The 18,498-nt window shown below is 52.5% G+C and overlaps 1 protein-coding gene across 1 annotated transcript; it reads left to right on the top strand.

Annotated features, from left to right (window-relative positions):
- The first annotated feature begins 2,584 nt into the window (after window positions 1–2,584).
- Window positions 2,585–17,669, top strand: SLC26A9 (solute carrier family 26 member 9). The gene is made up of 20 exons (XM_054395853.1): window positions 2,585–2,709; window positions 3,822–3,961; window positions 4,239–4,349; window positions 4,635–4,810; window positions 5,331–5,495; window positions 6,060–6,212; window positions 6,630–6,712; window positions 6,993–7,140; window positions 8,064–8,177; window positions 8,584–8,661; window positions 8,980–9,075; window positions 12,055–12,161; window positions 12,754–12,823; window positions 13,065–13,157; window positions 13,664–13,783; window positions 14,146–14,463; window positions 14,672–14,726; window positions 15,763–15,908; window positions 16,928–17,005; window positions 17,622–17,669. Exons 1-20 carry the CDS (start codon window positions 2,585–2,587, stop codon window positions 17,667–17,669), a joined length of 2,424 nt encoding a protein of 807 aa, XP_054251828.1.
- Window positions 17,670–18,498: the final 829 nt, after the last annotated feature.

Below are 18,498 nucleotides of genomic sequence, written 5' to 3' on the forward strand. Positions count from 1 at the left end.
TGGTCTTCTCCCATCAACTCCAGGAGCAGCTGGGTTTGCCTTTTGCTCAGGGAGCAGTCACACAGCTCGTTCTCTTTAATTCCAAAATGTCTGAGGTTTACCCTCCTGTTTGATTGAGGGCAAGGCCAGTGATAAGCCAAGGCAAGAACCTGACTCTGTCCAAGCAGCTGACATCATGAGCCTGTTTGTTTAAGATGGAATTTAATCATGAGGATATTTTTCCCTCTGCACTTGCCTTGTTTATTATTTTTCCACTTTCGCTCAGCAGGAGAAATTCATTAAGGAGCTGTGCTAGAGGTGGCTGGGTCAGGCTGTCTGAAGGCAGGCATGCTGCTGGGCAAGGGTTGGAGACCAGAGAGAAAGCTGAGAGAGATTTCTTGCAGCAGGCACTCAGCTGGGTCTATCACCTGGGCTGCTAAATACTGGTGAGAGAGGGCTGGAAATGTAGAGCAGAGCTGCGGGGCTGGGACCTGGAGAAAAGGCTGAGCACACTGCTCAGCAATGGAATCTGGAGCAAGGCTGTAAGGCTGTAAGTAAGGGACCAGAGCAACGTGGGGAAACCAGGGAATGAGCAATATTCAGTGGGCTTCTGGACTGGGGAGAGCATAGGACACTGCTTAGTCTCAGCTGCACCAGTCCTCCAAAAGGTAAAGCTCCTAACTGCTGCTTCCAGGGTAGCTGTAGCAGGGATGGCAATGTGCAGATGCCTGCAGAGGGCACTGGATGGAGCTCCTGGTGATGCAGGATGAGGGACATGTCACCTCTCACGGGTAGCTGGCACCCAGCTGGCCTCCAAAGACAGGCTGGGGACCCTCCCAGGGTCAGCGTGGGTGGAGCAGAAACACAGCAGTGCTGGAGCTAAATGGTTTACAGCAAACTGAGCTCCATTTCCCCCGGGGTCACTAAAGCACAGGCTGCAGAGCCGAGGTTGATGACCTCCCTTTCTAAACCCATTAGCTGCCATTTGCATAATGATGCGGCTGACCTAAATTCTCCCAAAAGTTTCGGCTGCCTGCATCATCCTTTCCATCCTGCCCCGGACTGCTGGGCTGCTCTGCTACAGATTACTCACCTCCTCCAGCCCCCACTGCTTGTCAGTGAGCAGTGACATTAGTCCTACACTTGGTCATTTTGCTCATCCTGGTTCCATGCAACTTGGTGTCAGGGTGTGCACCGACTTCAGCAAGACTCAGAAGAGGAGAGAAGGAGGATCTGAGGCATTTAAATCACTCTCTAAGTTCTCAGCAACCTGGATGTTGTGTCTTGATACATTCTCCTGCCTGAATCATCAGGCTTTTTCCACCCCCTCTTCTGCTGCAGTGTTGGGCAATGACCCATTTAGATACATGCCATGCCACAAATAATTACCAAGATCCTTGGGTTATATCTGACCACTTCCTCCCTCCCCTCCCAGCCTCTCCAGATCATCATGATTCTCCCTTCTTGCCCAGCATGGCCAAACAAGGGTTCTCTGAAGTTCATCTCTCCTTGGTGAGAATTAGGCACCAGGCAGGACGAGTCCATCCAGATGTTTTGGCATCTTTATCACAGTTATCTTTCTGCACATCACTTCCTAGAATAGAGCCAGGACTCATCCACAGCCTCTCATGGAGAGCGAGGAATAGGAAGGCTGCAGAATGCCAGAGACAACTTGGCAGTGGACATAGATTCACTGATTGCATCAGGTTGGAAGGGACCCTCCAAGGTCATTTTGTCCAACCTCCCTGCAAGTCAGCAGGGACACCTCCAACTAGATCAGGCAGCCACACCAAATCTGATTTTGAATGTCTCCAGGGCCTCAACCACATCCCTGGGCAACCTGTTCCAGTGTTTCACCACTCTCATTGTGCAGAACTTCCTCCTGATGTCCAACCTAAACCTCCCCTGCTCCAGTTTCAAACTATTGCCTCTCATCCTATCACTCTAAGCCCTTCTGAACAGCCTCTCCCCAGCCTTCCTGTAGGTCCCCTTCAGATACTGAACTGTAGCTCTAAGGTTTCCCTGGAGCCTTCTCTTCTCCAGGCTGAACATGGAAACTGCCTTCAACCTCATGGCCAGCATCTCCCACTGCAAACTGTGTCAGAGCTGCCCAGCATTGCCAAGTGTCACCAACCCCACTGGCAGATGGTGAAACTGAGGCATGAGAAAGGTCAAGTGGCTTGCCCCAGGCAAAAAGGCAAGTCAGTGGCAGAGCTCTCTGATTGCCACCCATGCTCACGTGCCAGACAATCCGGGACGCATTAGGGTCCACTTCCCATGGCATCACTCATTAGCATCACCCCAAAAGAGCTGGGGAAGCTCCTTGTGCCAGGCAGCAGCAGCCCCTGGTGCTGGGAGAAGCCACTCCCAGGAGCTGCCTCTGCGCCACGGGGAAACTATTTAGGGTGGAGATGTTCAGGGAGAGCTCCCAGACGCTAGAGGTGTCCAGTCTGTGATAGTGCAGGTGGGGCCAGCTCCACTCACATTCTTGGCTTTGTTTTTTCTTTAATTTCTTTTTAATTTTTTTTCCCCAAATTTTTTTAACCTTTTTGTTTTGTTTTGTTTTTTTTTTTTTTTTTCTGGGAAAACTTTCAATGGTGCAGAGATGAACCAGGCCAGGCCTCGCTATGTCATCGAGCGTCCTGCCTACTCGGTCAGCCTCTTCGATGAGGAGTTTGAGAAGAAAAGCAGAAGTTACCCCATTGGGGAGAAGCTGAAAAACCACTTCAGGTAATGCAGAAATCTGGAGGTGAGGGTAGGTGCCAGCCAGATTTGGTCTGGCATTGGGATGTATTTCAGAGCTGGTGGGACTCAATGATCTTAAAGGTCTTTGCCGACCGAAACGATTCAACGATTCCAGTCTGTGATTCTGCAGAGTTCCCATTTTTTATCTTGGGAAGGTTTACTTTATTTGGGGGAACCTTGGGAAGATGATTTCAGGGCTTTGATGGATGAAAAGCACAGGAGAAATGCAAGCTGTACCCAAGCAACCAGTTGCTCTTCTCAATGCTGCTAGGCTGCAAGGCAAAGGAGTGGAGCAGTGGAACAGGGATCTGGGATTTGTTTGTGGTTTTTTTTTTTTCTTTCTGGTTTCCAAGGTTTTATTAATAGTGAAAAAAAAAAACCTCAAAAAAGTAGAATTGGGGATGTATGTGTGGGGATGTGGATTGCTGTTTTAAGCTTTTCAGCTGGGATTTCTTTTTATCAGCTTGCTGATTAAAATTATTACTGACCTTCCTAACAACCCTGCTTATCAGTGCCTTGGAAACTGAGCTTCATTCCTTGGAAAAAGGGCAGCAGCCATACAGGAAAGAGAAGATATTAGCAGGTAGAGATGTGAGATGATATTAGCAGGTAGAGATGTGAGATGTTGCATGTGCCAACTTAGAAGCAATCTTCTTTTTAGACACACTTGGGGATTTCTGACCAAGCACCTGAAAAAGTTTGGCTGTGTGCAGCTGCCCCCTGGATCTCAGAGCTGTGCCTCACCTATTCCCTATCTGAAGGGTATCAAGGTGTTGGGGAGCTAAGTCCTTCACTCTGTGCAGGCTCTCTCCCAGAGAGAGCCTGCATCTCTCCCAGATGTGGCACTGGAGACCTCCCCCCAAGTCAGGAACATCCTCACAATCCTCCTCCATGCTGTGCCCAGCCAGTTAACCACAAGAGCCTTGCACTCACTGGGAAGGGCTCTGCACCCAATACTGGGCTCAGGATTTGGTGTGGGAGAAAGTCTGAGACATTCCTAGGAGGATCCTTCCTCGATCCCTCACTTGCTCGCTTCCCAGCCCTCTCCCTTCCTTCTCTCTTTACTCATTTGAATTATTTTCTGGTATCTCCTCCAGGTGTTCAGCTTCCAGATTCAAGCTCACCCTCTTCAGCCTGTTCCCAATCCTGGTGTGGCTTCCCAAGTACAAAATCAAGGACTACATTTTGCCTGATGTCCTCGGCGGGCTCAGCGCGGGCACCATCCAAGTGCCACAAGGTGAGTCACAGTCACTTTGGGGCTCACCAAGAGGAGACAGCAGCACTTTGCCAGGTCAAGCTCTGCAGATGATAGTCCAGTTCAACCCAGTCTCTACCTCCAACCTGGTTGTCCCTGTGGTGCTCTTCCCTGCCCTCTTTGGGCTCTCCTGCCCAGGAGGAGCAGCCTGTGCTGCCTGCAGCACCTTGTGGGAGCTGATGTGAGCGTGAGGAGAGCATGGGGTTGACCCCAGCTGCCCAGACCTGGCTGACCTCCTCATTTCCCTTGTGTTTCCCAGGGATGGCCTTTGCACTGCTGGCCAATCTGCCTCCTGTCAATGGGCTCTACTCCTCCTTCTTCCCCGTGGTGATCTACCTCTTCCTGGGTGGGATCCACCAGATGGTCCCAGGTAAGGGTCTGCAGAGCACTTGTCTGCAGGAGGCAGTTAAACGCTGGCTGGGAGTACTTGGTGTGCCCCAGAACGGAGGTGTTTGGGCATGTCTGGTCCAGCAAGGCTTTATGGGATCCTTGATTCTGGCTGCAGAGCAGGATCTCACCCCAAGGAGCTGCTGCCACCTCTTGCCTCAGGGCTGGCTGTAGTGATGGGCTGGGTGACTCGGTCACCTCTCCAGGTGCCTCCCAGGGCAGGACGCTCTCTAGAGAGACCTACTGACATCACTGCCTTGTGCTGTAGGCACTTTTGCAGTCATCAGCATTATTGTTGGCAACGTCTGCAATGAGCTGGCTCCAGAGTCAGACTTCCAGTACTTCAACCACACCACCAACGAGACCAGTGTGAACACCACGGCCATGGAAGCTGCCAGGCTGGAGATCTCTGCCACCTTAGCCTGCCTGACAGCCATCATACAAGTAAGGGCTTGCTGCATGCCACCTCTGCTGTGTCCTCTGGCCAGAGCTGATCCTCATGGAGTCAGCCAGGCTCTCTCCCTGGAGCAGAGATGTTCTAGCAGCAGATGCTAGAAGAGGCCCCACTTCAAAGTGGCTGATGCCTCAGCACAGAGATTTTGAATGGGATCCCACCCCAGCTGCAGTCTTGGTGTGAAACTCTCTGAAGCAGCTGGTGGTGGTGGGCTTGTGAGCTCTGGGGGAGCAGTTGGGCTTGATGGTCTCAAAGGTCTCTTCCAAGTTCAACAGTTGGACGATTCTGTGACCAGCCAAGGGTGAGGCCAGCAGTCAGGGATGACACCAAACACCCTGCAGCTCTCCTCTCCCCATCCCTGCTCTAGGGCAGCCAGCTCAGCCCAGCTGTGTGGGAGGGGTGGCTCTTCTCCCAGAGGAGCAGCCTGCCCCACAGGGGCACGTCTGGGCTCCACTCCTCACCCTGCCAGGCTGGCATGCCTCTAACACCAGCTTGTCTGTCCTCCTCTAGCTGTGCCTGGGATTCGTGCAGTTTGGCTTTGTTGCTATCTACCTCTCAGAGTCTTTCATCAGGGGCTTCATGACAGCAGCAGGGCTGCAGATCCTCATCTCCGTGCTCAAGTACGTCTTCGGCTTGACAGTCCCATCTTACACCGGGCCCCTAGCTATCGTCTATGTAAGTGGGGACAGGCACCCTCCCTGCACCTCCTCCCCCCACTCACCACCACCACTGCCATCCCTGCCAGGCACAAGGGGGCTTGGAGAGAAGGGAAGGGAGGAGGGATGGGGCACACTGCTGTCTGCACCACCCCCAGCCCAGCACATCCCCACTGCCACCCTTCTATGCCCTGCACAGCATCATCTGGGCCCTTCTCTGCCAGTTCCCAATCAGGGATAGTGGAATGGGGCTGGGGGCTGGGGAGAGCATGAGCTGTGCTGCTTTACAGCAGGAGCCTTGCACGAGGGTTAGCAACAGAAACTCTTGCTATGAGCAGGTCTGCCCATCCCTGGCCCTTTGCTGCATCTTCCATGGATGCATCCTCCCTTGATGCAGCCAGGACTGCATTTAACAGACCCAGGGCCAGTTTCTGGCCTCTCAGCAGTGGGTTTCTAGCATTCTTCTCCCCCTTGTCACATCTCAGGGTGCTTGCAGTTGACTGTGGTAACAAATGTCCTCCACTGTGCTGTCCACGTTGTCTCTGGTTCCCCATGACACCTTCTCCTTTTCTCTCCCCTGCAGACATTCATTGATATTTGCAAAGGTCTGCCCCAAACCAACGTGGCCTCCTTGGTCTATGCCTTGGTCAGTGCTGTGCTCCTGGTGATTGTCAAGGAGCTCAACTTAAAGTACATGAAAAGGATCCGGATGCCCATCCCCATGGAGATCATCATCGTAAGTGACACAGGAGCTGTCCCTCAGGTCCTCTAGGAGACAGTTTCCACCCTCACCTCACAGCCCTGGGACACCCACTTCTGCTCACATTGAGCTCATCATGTAGAGCATCTACACACTGAACAGGGCATTTGGCTTGGGGTCAGAAATTGGACCATCCTCAATGGTTGGACTCACTCATCTCAGAGGTCTTTTCCAACCAAAGCCATTCTGTGGCACCTCTGATGCCCTGTACCTGCACCCTGGTGATGCTGAGGATGAGGAACATAACTCCTGGTGGGGAGGTTCTCTCCTTTCCTAGCCCAAATTTTGATGCTAATTTCCTACTGTCAGCCCCAGAAGTCCATCAGGTTGAGTCCTCCTGAGAGACCTCAGGCTCCCTCTGCTCCCTGCTCTTCCATTCTCTGTACTTTCCAGGTCATCGTTGCCACTGCGATCTCTGGCAGCTTCAGCATGCCTGAGAAGTATGGCATGCCAATAGTTGGAAAGATCAGCATGGGGTAAGTGCAGGAGCAGGTCTGACTCAACTTCCAGATCATTTCCCTTCCTTCTTCCTCATCCCTGGAGAACATCTCACTCTTCCCTGCCCAGATGCCAGTCCCCTTCCAGGACTGCTGTGCAGTGCTGCTGCTCTCTGTTACACAACTGCCACCATCCCCTCCAGCTGTCCCCAGTGCAGACAAGGATTATGCCACTCCTCAACACACAAGTTTCTCACCTGCTCCTCCAGTACCCAGCCACTGGTGTCACAACTGCTCCTCACCTCTTCTCTGAGTGCAGGTTCCCAGCACCCACCCTGCCCCTGGTGACCAAGTGGAAGGACATGATTGGCACAGCCTTCTCGCTGGCCATCGTCAGCTACGTGATCAACTTGGCCATGGGGAGAACACTGGCAGCCAAGCACGGCTATGACGTGGACCCCAACCAGGTAAGGCTTGCTCTAGGAGGACACAGCCCAGGAGGGTTCCCCTTGCTCCTCAGGCATGAAAGGCAAAGCTCACAGCAGGAACCACAGAGTCACAGAGTGTCAGGGGTTGTGAGGCACCTCCAGAGATCATCCAGTCCAGTCCAACCCCCCCTGCCAAAGCAGGGCAACACAGGAACACATCCAGGTCTGGGCCTTGAAAGCCTCCAGAGAAGGAGACTCCACAACCTCTCTGGGCAGCCTGCTCCAGGGCTCCTGCACCCTCGCCATAAAGCAGAGAGCTTTCAAATGTGCTCTGCTCAAAGCAGCCCTGCTGCTCCCATGCGTGCAGGCTCAGGTGGCAGATTGCCATGTGGGGGTTGAAAGGACCTGGTGGATCCATCTCCTGTGGTTTGGAAAAGGGAAGCAAAAGGGAAGCAAGCTTTAGGCTGAGCTCTCTGCTCTGCTCAAGCTCCAGACCTGAGGCTTCCAGCCCCCAGTGCTGGCACTGGGAGCATTTTGCAGGTTGTTGGAGCATAACGAGGCAGAGGAGCTTCTGACTGAGCAGAGAAGGACCTGGATTCCTGGTGTGTCACCCAGCTACTGTGAGAGGCAGGACATTAAATAATCCTCTTTCATCATCACTGGCACAGTGGCAGCTTTCAATAGCAGCCACACATACCATGTGAAGCCCTGCCCTCAGTGTGTCAACAGATGACAAGGTGTTTATGTGGAATTGTGAGCCCAGGTTTCCCTGGTATACCAAAGCCCATCCCAGCCCTTACTGGAAGGAAGGGGTCTGGGACACACTGCAGGGAACTCAGATCCCTTCCCTGGCCACACAAACCCCAGCCTCAGGCACTCCTTTTCTGCCTGGCAGCTCCCAAGTTGGCAGGGGAGGATGGGCAGCTGTCCCCTCTGACCACCACCTTCCTCCATCTCCACAGGAAATGCTGGCCCTGGGCTGCAGCAACTTCTTTGGATCCTTCTTCAAAATCCACGTGATCTGCTGTGCTCTCTCCGTCACTCTTGCTGTGGATGGGGCAGGAGGGAAGTCACAAGTTAGTGCCTCCTCCTCTTCCTCCTCTCTTCCCTACCTGACCCTGCTTGACCACAAACCCCTCTAGCTGCTGCACTCTGCCAGCTTTGGAGAAGCTCCATAGAGGAGACCTTCACTTTGCTCTTGTTAAAGCAGAATTTCCTCCCTTCCCAAGCCTGTTTGAGTCCCTGGATGGTTCTTTGGGTTGCTCACAGATGTGGGGCTGTAAATCTGCATTCTCCAAGCGAGCAGAGCAACCACGTGAGGGAAGTTTGGAGGTTATCTGTGAGATCTGCCAAATCCCAGCCTACATAAAATACTGCAGCACCCAGGTGTGCTGCTGGCTGGAAAAGCAGGAGAGGAAAGACCCAGAGGGGGGTTAGGAAGAGCCTGCTGTTTGCTGAGGTGGTTTCTTGCTTTTGTTGCAGGTGGCAAGTTTCTTTGTGGCCTTGGTGGTTATGGTGACCATGCTGGCTCTGGGGATCTACCTCGAACCTCTTCCAAAGGTAAGACAAACATCTGTGCAAACAGCCTGGCCCTTGCATCACACTCTCCACACCCAAGGGGAGGCAGAGTCCTGATCCCAAAAAGCTCTGATGCAAACTGCTGCCCAGCACAGTTTCTTCCTGGCCTGGGGTCCTGTCTGCACTCAGTCTCTGGAAGCAAGAACAGGCAAAATTATCATGCTGAGATCCAAGAGAGGTCTTTGTGGGCAGCAACCTCTCCCATTCCCTGGTGGTACCTGGAGCAAGGAATGCAGATACTGCAGGAAGCATCTCCTGCAAGATGTGGCACATCCTCATCCCATCCCCTCTCCTCCACAGTCTGTGCTGGGCGCCCTCATTGCAGTGAACCTGAAAAACTCCCTCAAGCAGCTGGCTGACCCCTTCTACCTGTGGAAGAAGAGCAAGCTGGACTGTGTGAGTGCCTGGGGATGGGTGGGAGGCATCTACCAACCTTCTGCTCTGCCAGCTCAGCCCAGGGCTGGGTGAGGCAGAGCAGGGTGAACTGTGTGGACCCCCAGCAGGCATCTGGGGGACAGGAGAGTGGTTTGAGTGTCTGGCAGAAGGTGGCTTTCACTCTCCTGGTGCAGTCATTCTCACAGATTCCATTGGGTTGGAAGGGACCCTCTTGTCCATCCTCCCTGACACCTCCAACTAGATCAGGCAGCCCAGGGCCACACCAAGTCTGATTTTGAATGTCTCCAGGGATGATGCCTCAACCACCTCCCTGGGCAACCCATTCCAGTATTTCACCACTCTCCTTGTGCAGAACTTCCTCCTGATGCCCAACTTAAATCTCCCCTGCTCCAGTTTCACACCACTGCCCCTCATCCTATCCCCACAGGCCCTTCTGAAGAGCCCTTTTCCAACCTTCCTCTAGGTCCACTTCAGATACTGAAACTCAACTCTAAGGTCTCCCCAGAGCCTTCTCTTCTCCAGTCTGAACCACCCCAACAAGGTCCCGAGCAGCAGTGGCAGAGCCCATCCTGCCCAGCTGAGCACCCTCACGCTGGGTGCACGTATCAGAGAGGTCTGAACTATTACCTGCTCTGTTTGAAATGCCAATCAAACGGTGGGAGCCTGTTTGCCCAGAACTAGCCAAACCGGCCCTGCTCAGTATCTAGGAGTCATGACTTCAAACCTCACACAATAGCCCTCCAGGGTGAGGAGAGCCCTTCACGGCGATAAGGACTCCAGGCACTGGTTGATGTATAAACCCAGGCAGGGGGTGTGGGGGAGTGAGAACGGAATTTGGAAATGTCTGACATAAAAAGACAGTGTTTGAACAGGGCTCCCACGGCTGAGTGCTGTGTGTGTGGACACGCAGCCCATATCCTGTCAGGTCCTGACGACCGACCGCAGAAATCAGGAGTCCACAGGGGCTGACCTGAGCCACCAAGAGCTTCCCCACGACGGGGTCAGAGAACCAGAGAGTCACAGAATGGGTTGGGTTGGAAGGGAGCTTAAAGCTCAGCCAGTTCCAACCCCCCTGCCATGGGCAGGGACACCTCTCACCAGCCCAGGTTGCTCAAGGTCCCATCCAACCTGGCCTTGAGCACCTCCAGGGAGGGAGCATCCACAGCCTTCCTGGGCAACCTGTTCCAGTGTCTCACCAGACTCACTGTCAAGAATTTCTTCCCAATATCCAGTCTCAATCTGTCCTCCTCAAGCTTCAATCCATTCCCTCTTGTCCTATCACTACAAGCCCTCGTCAGAAGTCCCTTCCCAGCTTTCTTGTAGCCTCTTTCAGGTACTGGAAGGCTGCTCTAGGGTCTGCTCTGAGAGGTGCTGAAGAAGGGATGAGTTAGCAGTCCAGACAGAGGTTGTGATCATGACAGGATGGAACACTCCAGCACTGGCCATGAGCTACAAACAAAATGGTCCCTGCTTAGGAGTGAGCCCAGCAGACTGAGAGGACCAGAGATGTGTGAGGTCTGAGCTGCTGTGGTTATGCAGGCAAGGACTGGCAGGGTGGGAATGTTGCTGAAAGGAAGATGTGAGACCTGTCAAGAATCATCTCTGGCAATGCAAGCACCTCTCTGAAGGAGCTCTGCTGATGTCTGTTGGGTTAGATGAAAGGTCTTGGTTAGCTTTGGGAGTTCACATGAGGGCAGCCTGATGGGCTCCAGAGCCCCCAGCCCAAAGTCTGGGCTGCCCCCTGAGTGGATGGAGGACAGAGCAGAGATGCAAAATGTTGTCTGAAGAACACTCTGCCAGATGTGTTGAACAGCTCTCAGAAAGCTCTTTGGTTTGCTCCATGTGGATTATCTACCACTGCCAGCCCCACTGCTCCAGCTGTGCTGTGTCTCCATGGAGCTGCTGGAACAAACCCTGTGGTGCCCCATCCACGAGAACCCAGAGGTGCAGGGAGTGTGGGGGCCAGGCAGATGCCAAGGGAGTGAACTGCATTCCCCTGACCTTAATCTCCTTGGAATTTGAACTGGATTCATTATCCTGTCCCAAAAGGGGGGAACACTGTTTCTGGGTGATGTCAGCCCACAGGTGGCCATTACCCCAACTCTGGTTGTGTTTCAGTGGTAGAGATCACACCACAGATACAGCCCAGGGGGAGAGCCCTGACTCAGCCATTTATACACAAAATGCATAAAAATTAAGGTGCTGAAGTCATCAAAGTTACTCTGATTTGGTCCAAGGTCAAAGTTATCTTTTATCACCCTTGAAGCTGGAATTATAATAACCTGACAACGATCCTCAGAGGGCATCATAGAATGGCTTAGGTTGGAAGAGACCTTGAAGATTAGCCAGTTCCAACCACCTTGCCATGGGCAGGGACACCTCCCACCAGCCCAGGTTGCTCAAGGCTTCATCCAACCTGGCCTTGAAGACCTCCAGGGAGGAGGCATCCACAGTCTCCCTGGGCAACCTGTTGCAATGTCTCCCCACCCTCACTGGAAAGAAAATGGCACCAAAGCTGGGGAAGGGTCTGGAGAACTGGTCTGGTGAGGAGAAGCTGAGGGACCTGAGGGTTGTTGAGCCTAGAGAAGAGGAGGCTGAGGGAAGACCTCATTGCTCTCTACAGCTTCCTGAAAGGAGTCTGAAGTGAGGTAGGAGTTGGTCTCTTCTCCCTCGTATCAGGTGATAGAATGAGAGGAAATTGCCTGAAATTGTGCCAGAGGAGGTTTAGGTTGGAGATGAGGAAAAATGTCTTTGCTGCAAGAGTGGTCAGGGAATGGAACAGGCTGCCCAGGGAGGTGGTGGAGTCCCCATCCCTGGAGGTGTTCAAGAACCCTGTGGCTGTGGCACCTGGGGACTTGTTTTAGTGGCCATGGTGGGGTTGGGTTGCTGGTTGGGCTGGATGATCTCAGAGGGCTTTTCCAACCAAAACAACTCTATGATTCCATGAAAATGATGTGCTTGGCTCTTCTCTTCCTGCAGCTGGTCTGGCTGGTGAGCTTCCTGTCTGCTTTCTTCCTGAGCCTTCCCTATGGAGTCGCTGTGGGCGTGGGATTTTCCGTGCTGGTTGTGGTTTTCCATACCCAGTTGTAAGTACTGCTGTAGCTCCAAAAAACAAAACAAAACAAAAAAAGCCAAGAGAGGAGTCAAGATCTCCCAGTTGCAGGATAAATGACAGATTATTGTGATCTTTATACCTGACCTCTGGCCCATGTCTTGAAGGAACGTGTGGCAGGAGCCTGGGGGAGTGCAGGTGTCCTCCCTGGCCCCTGGAATGTGCAAACAGGAATGGCAGGAGCTAATTTACTGCCTGCATTCCCACTCCTGTGCAGGGTGAGCAATGTGCACATCCCAAGACAGAAGGTATTTACTTCAGCACAAAAAAAAAACCCCAAAGGGCTACCTGAATAGCACCCACTAGAAAATGCTGCTCAGAAAAAGCAAGAGCAGAGAGCAGGGTGAAGCTTTCACACCATTTTTAATCCACCAAAGCTCTTTACTAATATTTCCCAGTCTGGGATCTCAAAGTGCTGACTCTGTTCTGCCCTGTAAGCTCTGCAGGGATGAAAGCTGAGTAATTCCATCCAGCACACATTCAAATCCTGGGATGGAATGGGAGGCAAAGCAGTTTTCCTCCCCTGCACCACTCCCTCTAACTCTGCTCACCTCTTCTCTCCTTAGCCGTAACGGCTCTGCCCTGGGCCAGGTGACTTCCACTGACATCTACAAGAACCCCAAAGCCTACAGCAAGGTGAGCAGAAGCTAAAGCACCTTCAGAGACAATGCTCTTCATTGCCTCCAGTACCCAACACGAGCAGGAAACCCAAGCCCTGGTTTCTGTCCCAGCCGGGTGGTTTGCTGCTTGTTTCAGGGGCAGCAGGAGAGCTGCCCTTCAGTTTGACCTTCCCAGTTAGCTGCTGCCCACCCTCCCAGCCAGCCTGCACCCCACCACCCCTCACCAGGCCTGCTTTCAGCTCTTGTCTCTGTTGCAGGTGCATGAAATTAATGGGATTAAAATTGTGACCTACTGCTCACCACTCTACTTTGCCAACTCAGAGATATTCCGTGAGAAGATCATAGCCAAGGTGAGCAGTGCCCTGACTCAGGGCTGCTGGCAGCCCATCCCAGCTGGCCCTTGCTCTCTCCTCTATGGCTACATGGAGATGAGTAAGCCTAGGATGACCACAGAAGATGGCCACATCCATCCTCCACTCCTCCATGATTCTCTTCCTGACCTTCAGGACTGTTTGTAACCTCATTTGAGAGGTTATGCCTAACCCTGGCAGTTATCCCCCTCCAAGCTCTGCCAAAGCAGAGTTACTGCAAGTCTCTCCTCCCTCTGCACGAGCAGGTACCCAGTTGGTGATGATGTTGTTGGTTGGCCACCAAGGTCATCTCACTCCAGTGTACAGCTGGTGCTGTCCACATGCCACAGGCAGGAAAGACAAACCAGCTCCAGACTGTGGTGCTGATGAGGTTTCTTTCCAAAGAAAACTCTCCCTCTTCTCCACAGGCAGGAAAGACAAAGCAGCTCCAGACTGTGGTGCTGATGAGGTTTCTTTCCAAAGAAAACTCTCCCTCTTCTCCACAGACAGGAGTGGATCCTGGCAAAGTCTACTTAGCTAGGAAGAAATACGCGAAACGGCAGGAGAAGGGGACAGCAGCACCAGCACCACCAAAGCTGCCCAAATTCTTCCTGAGGCAGAATAAGGTAACTCAGTTTGGGTTCCTGTCTTGACAGACTCTGAGTTCCCATCACACAGCTCCTCTTGACACAGGATTTTCTGTGCCCACACTTATCACTTCTTGATTTCTATCTTTCCCCCTCCCCCCCCCCCCCCCCCCCCCCCCCCACCTCTCCTCGCAATAGCCAAAGCCTTAAGATGCAGGAGAACTGCAAAAGGTTGGGAACAAGAAAGCTGCAGAGATGAGTAGAGCAGCAACATGGTGAATGCTTTGCTAGGCAGTGAGCTTGCAGCTCTGTGGCAGGATTTCAGTTCAGAAGGGTCCTGGTGAAGCACATTCCCACCCACCAGTGCCCTGAGCTGACTGTGCCCCTCTGCTTCACTGCAGACCTTGTCTTTGCAAGAGCTCCAGAAAGACTTTGAAGGCACCTCCCCAACAGATACCAACAACAACCAGACCACTGCTAACGGTGCCAGCATCTCCTACGTCACATTCCGACCCCTGGGCAGCGGTGCTGGGCAGGGGCACAGCTCCAGCGAGCTGGGCAGCACCACTGCTCTGCAGGGAAGCACCTTCAGCGTCCTGCCTGCAGCAGATGTTGACCCTGTGATGACAGCACCACCCTACATCAGCTTCCACACCATCATCCTGGACATGAGTGGAGTGTGTTTTGTCGACCTCATGGGCACAAAAGCACTGGGCAAGGTCAGTTCTGGACCACAAGCTTACCACCCAGGTACCTTCTGCTCTCTTGGGCAGCTCAGGTTAAGATGTTTACCCTCCTCAATGGAAGGCTTTCTCCTTCAGTATCCCCAAGACACCTGTAAAGCCCTGGATGAAAGATTTGATACATAAACACAAAGCTGGAGCAGCAGTGTTATTAATCCTCTCTCTCCCCTCTCATCCCTTCTAGTTGTGTTCCAGTTACCAGAAGATTGGGATTAAAGTGTTCTTGGCAAACGTGCAGGGTAAGAATCCACATTTCCATGTGATCTTCCCCCACTTCTCTGCTCCTGACAGACAGGAACCTGTCTGCAAACTCTGCAAGCTCTCAGCCTTTTGTTGGACCAAACCAGAACAGATGAAAGAAGAGAACAGAAGAAAAGGGAAAAGAAAAACCAAACCACTGCCCTGTGTGTGTGAAATGTGTCCTTTCCTCTGGGAAGTGACAGGACTGGAACATCTCCACCTGCAGCATGTAGAAAAATAGATCCCTACACTCTCATAATGGCTTTAAGCTGGAAGAGGGGAGATTTAGACTGGATATCAGGAAGAAATTCTTGACAGTGAGGGTGGGGAGACACTGGAACAGGTTGCCCAGGGGAGTTGTGGATGCTCCCTCCCTGGGGGTGTTCAAGGCCAGGCTGGATGAGACGTTGAGCAACCTGGGCTGGTAGGTTGCAGTAGATGATCTTTAAGGTCCCTTCCAACTCAACCCATTCTATGATTCTATGACTCCTGTAGCAAACCTGCTTCTTGGGCTGGAGCACCTCTCCTATGAGGACAGACTGAGAGAGTTGGGGCTGTTCAGTCTGGAGAAGAGAAGGCTCCGAGGAGACCTTCTTGTGGCCTTCCAGGATATGAAGGGGGCTACAAGAAAGCTGGGGAGGGACTTTTTAGGGTGTGAGGGAGTGATAGGACTGGGGGGAATGGAGCAAAACTAGAAGTGGGGAGATTCAGATTGGATGTGGGGAAGAAATTCTTCCCCATGAGGGTGGTGAGACACTGGAATAGGTTGCCCAGGGAGGTGGTGGAAGCCTCATCCCTGGAAGTTTTTGCAGCCAGGCTGGATGTGGCTGTGAGCAATCTGATGTAGTGTGAGGTGTCCCTGCCCATGGCAGGGGGGGTGGAACTGGATGAGCCTTGAGGTCCCTTCCAAACTTAACAACTCTATGATTCTATGATCCCAACCTTGCTTCAGCTTGAGAGGACCACTGCCAGCCATGCAGACCTTCAAAAGCTTCTTTGGTTTCCTTCTTGTTCACCTGCCTTTCCTTTCCTCAGCCCAGGTGTACAATGACATTAGCACAGGGGGGGGCTTTGAGGAAGGAGGCCTGGACCGAAGTCACATCTTCCTGACAACCCACGATGCTGTTTTGTTTGCACTGGCAAACATCCAAGGAGTTGTCCCCCCTCCCATCCTAGAAGAGGTAAATTTGCTCCCCAGCCTTTCCCCAGCTCACATTCCTCTGCCCTTAGGCTCACAGGCTGTGTCAGCACAAAGGGAAAACAACAACTCAATACTGCACCTAATCAAGTCTCCTGTTTATCTCAGGTGGTAAAGGTCTAAATGCAACAAAATATTTCATGCCCTAATTCTCACGTAGGGGCCCAGCACTGATTGAATTCAATGGCAATTCAGGAGGCTAAATGTCTTCTGGCCACCCCCAGCTTGGAGATGAATGCTGTCCCAGCCTGCAGAAGCCAAAAGAGCTGTGCCCTCACTTTGGTGTTAGCTGGAACACAAAGCTGCACACACATGGGTTCAAACTTGAACATAGAAGGTTTCAGCTCAACATGAGGAGAAACTTCTTTACAGTGAGGGTGACAGAGCCCTGGAACAGGCTGCCCAGGGAGGTTGTGGAGTCTCCTTCTCTGGAGGCTTTCAAAACCCACCTGGATGCATTCCTGTGTGGACTACCCTAAGTAGGGGGTTGGACCTGATGATCTCTTGAGGTTCCTTCCAACCTTTGATATACTGTGAGACTGTGATACAAAGGCAGGATTTGGCTCTCAGAAATGAAAGGAAAACAAAGGAAAGCAAAGCAAAGCAAAGCAAAGCACATGCCCCAGTCCTCACACAGCCCCAGCATCCACCAATGCTGCCCTTGGTGGGAGGAGAAGAGGCCAAGGCAGGCTTTGCCTGTGCTGATGGCACAGGGTCAGAGAGGCTATTTCCTCCAACATGGGTCAGTTTATTGCATGATAACTGGAGGTGGAACCAGGGCAGGGGCAGCTCACAGGCATATCGTATCTCAGTGGGGAGATATGGCAGTCCCAGGTCAGCCAGAGGTGAAAAATGATTAAAACAGGATTCTTCCTGTGCCCCTTCCTCCTGGGCATTTCCCTTGGAGCATGTGTGATGCTCTGAGTCTGGCTTAATCATTGCTTTCCATCCTTTTCCACCTTGCACTCTGCTAATTCATGGATTTGATTCTTTCCTGCACAGAAGCCGAACCAGACGGAGCTCTCCATCTATGAGGAGTCCGTGGATGAAAGCACTGCAGAGTTCAAGAACTTGGAGGAGGTTAGTCCTACTGCCAGGGGTCACTTCTCCAGCTGTGGACATCAGGTGGAAATCAGAAGTCATGGTTGGGATTGATTAGATGGGAAGTCTCTAGCACCACTGCCAGGCAAACTGCAACAGGAATGCTTGAAAAGTGAGCTGCAAAGGTCATTTCACACCCCTGGTGTGAGCTCTGGTAGGGATCTGGCTGAAGGAGCTCCTAGGCTAGCCCATGAGGGAATCCTTTCCTCCATTCTGGGCCACAGAGCTTGGGTTCACACTCATATCTGTAGCCTCCACCCACTGGGATGAACTTGGTGAACCAGATATAACCCAAGGCCCAAAGAAAGGGCAGCAGTCAGACGTCCAGCACAGACTGTAAGTGTTGAAGTGATTTGCATGCACTGAACCCAGGTCCCTGGAAGAAGATACCTCCCAAAGCTGACATTCCTCATGCTTTCCAGGCAGAGCTGGAAGCAGAGCAACCTCCACACCACCAGCTGCCCTTATGGAGGAGGGCTGGGGAGGGTTGGGGAGGGTTGGAGTTTCTGGTGGCCTTTCTCTGGGTGACTGCTGAGCTGTGTGGCTGGATTGGTGCCACAGCATCAGCCCTAACCCAGCCTTCTGTGTCCTTTAGGAGATGTTTGGAAGCATGTTCCACTCAGAGACCCAGACAGCTCTGTGAGCACACAAGGGAGCATCAGCATGTGGGCAAACCCTCCTGAACAGGCTCCTCTCTCCTATCCCTTCGTGAAGAGCTGCACTTCCACCTGGGGATACAATAAGTTTGCAAAGCAAGAGGCCATTGCACCTCTTGAACTGATAAATTCCTCCCTCCCTCCTGCTCTACTTCTGGTATTCAGAGCAAAGGACTCTGGAGCAGGCAACAGAAATCTACGGAAGCAGGAACTCAGGAAATGCCATCTCGTTAATTGCAGAAGAGAAAGGAGTTCATCGGAAGGCAGGTGCCTCCACACCAGGGACAATTAGTCATTAACACCACACAGCTCTCTTTTGTCTCTCACAATCGCACCCTGCTGCCCACACAGGCATCACAGGCATCTGGGCAGCCCCTTCTTTCTTTTCCCTCTTTTCCTGGTGAAACGAAACGCAAGCAACCTCTGAGAGCCTTTCAGGGCTTTGAGTCACCAGCAAAAGCAGCTTTTGCAAGGTGCAGAGCTGCAGCTTTGGAAGGCAACGTTTTCAAATGTGCACTGACCTTTGGGGGTGTCTGCCCAGTAGGTGCAACCCCCTGAATTCCCCCTGTGTGCCACCACCCCTGCTTTCTCCATAGCCCCTCTTCCATGGCCCCCAGCATCCCAAACACCACTGCCTGACCCCAGTGCTGTGTTTCTGATACCCTGCAGACCCTGGTACTTGATCTCAGCAGGGCTATTTTCTGCATTTCAGCCTTGTTTTCTTACTAACAGGATGAGTTTGTGATCAGCAATAAGAATTCCTTGTTACTGGGTGTTATGTGCACATATCACCCTGCCTGCCCAGTGCATTATGTG

This window comes from Indicator indicator, chromosome 35 (genome assembly GCF_027791375.1).
Source record: "Indicator indicator isolate 239-I01 chromosome 35, UM_Iind_1.1, whole genome shotgun sequence".
NCBI classification, from domain to species: Eukaryota; Metazoa; Chordata; class Aves; order Piciformes; family Indicatoridae; genus Indicator; species Indicator indicator.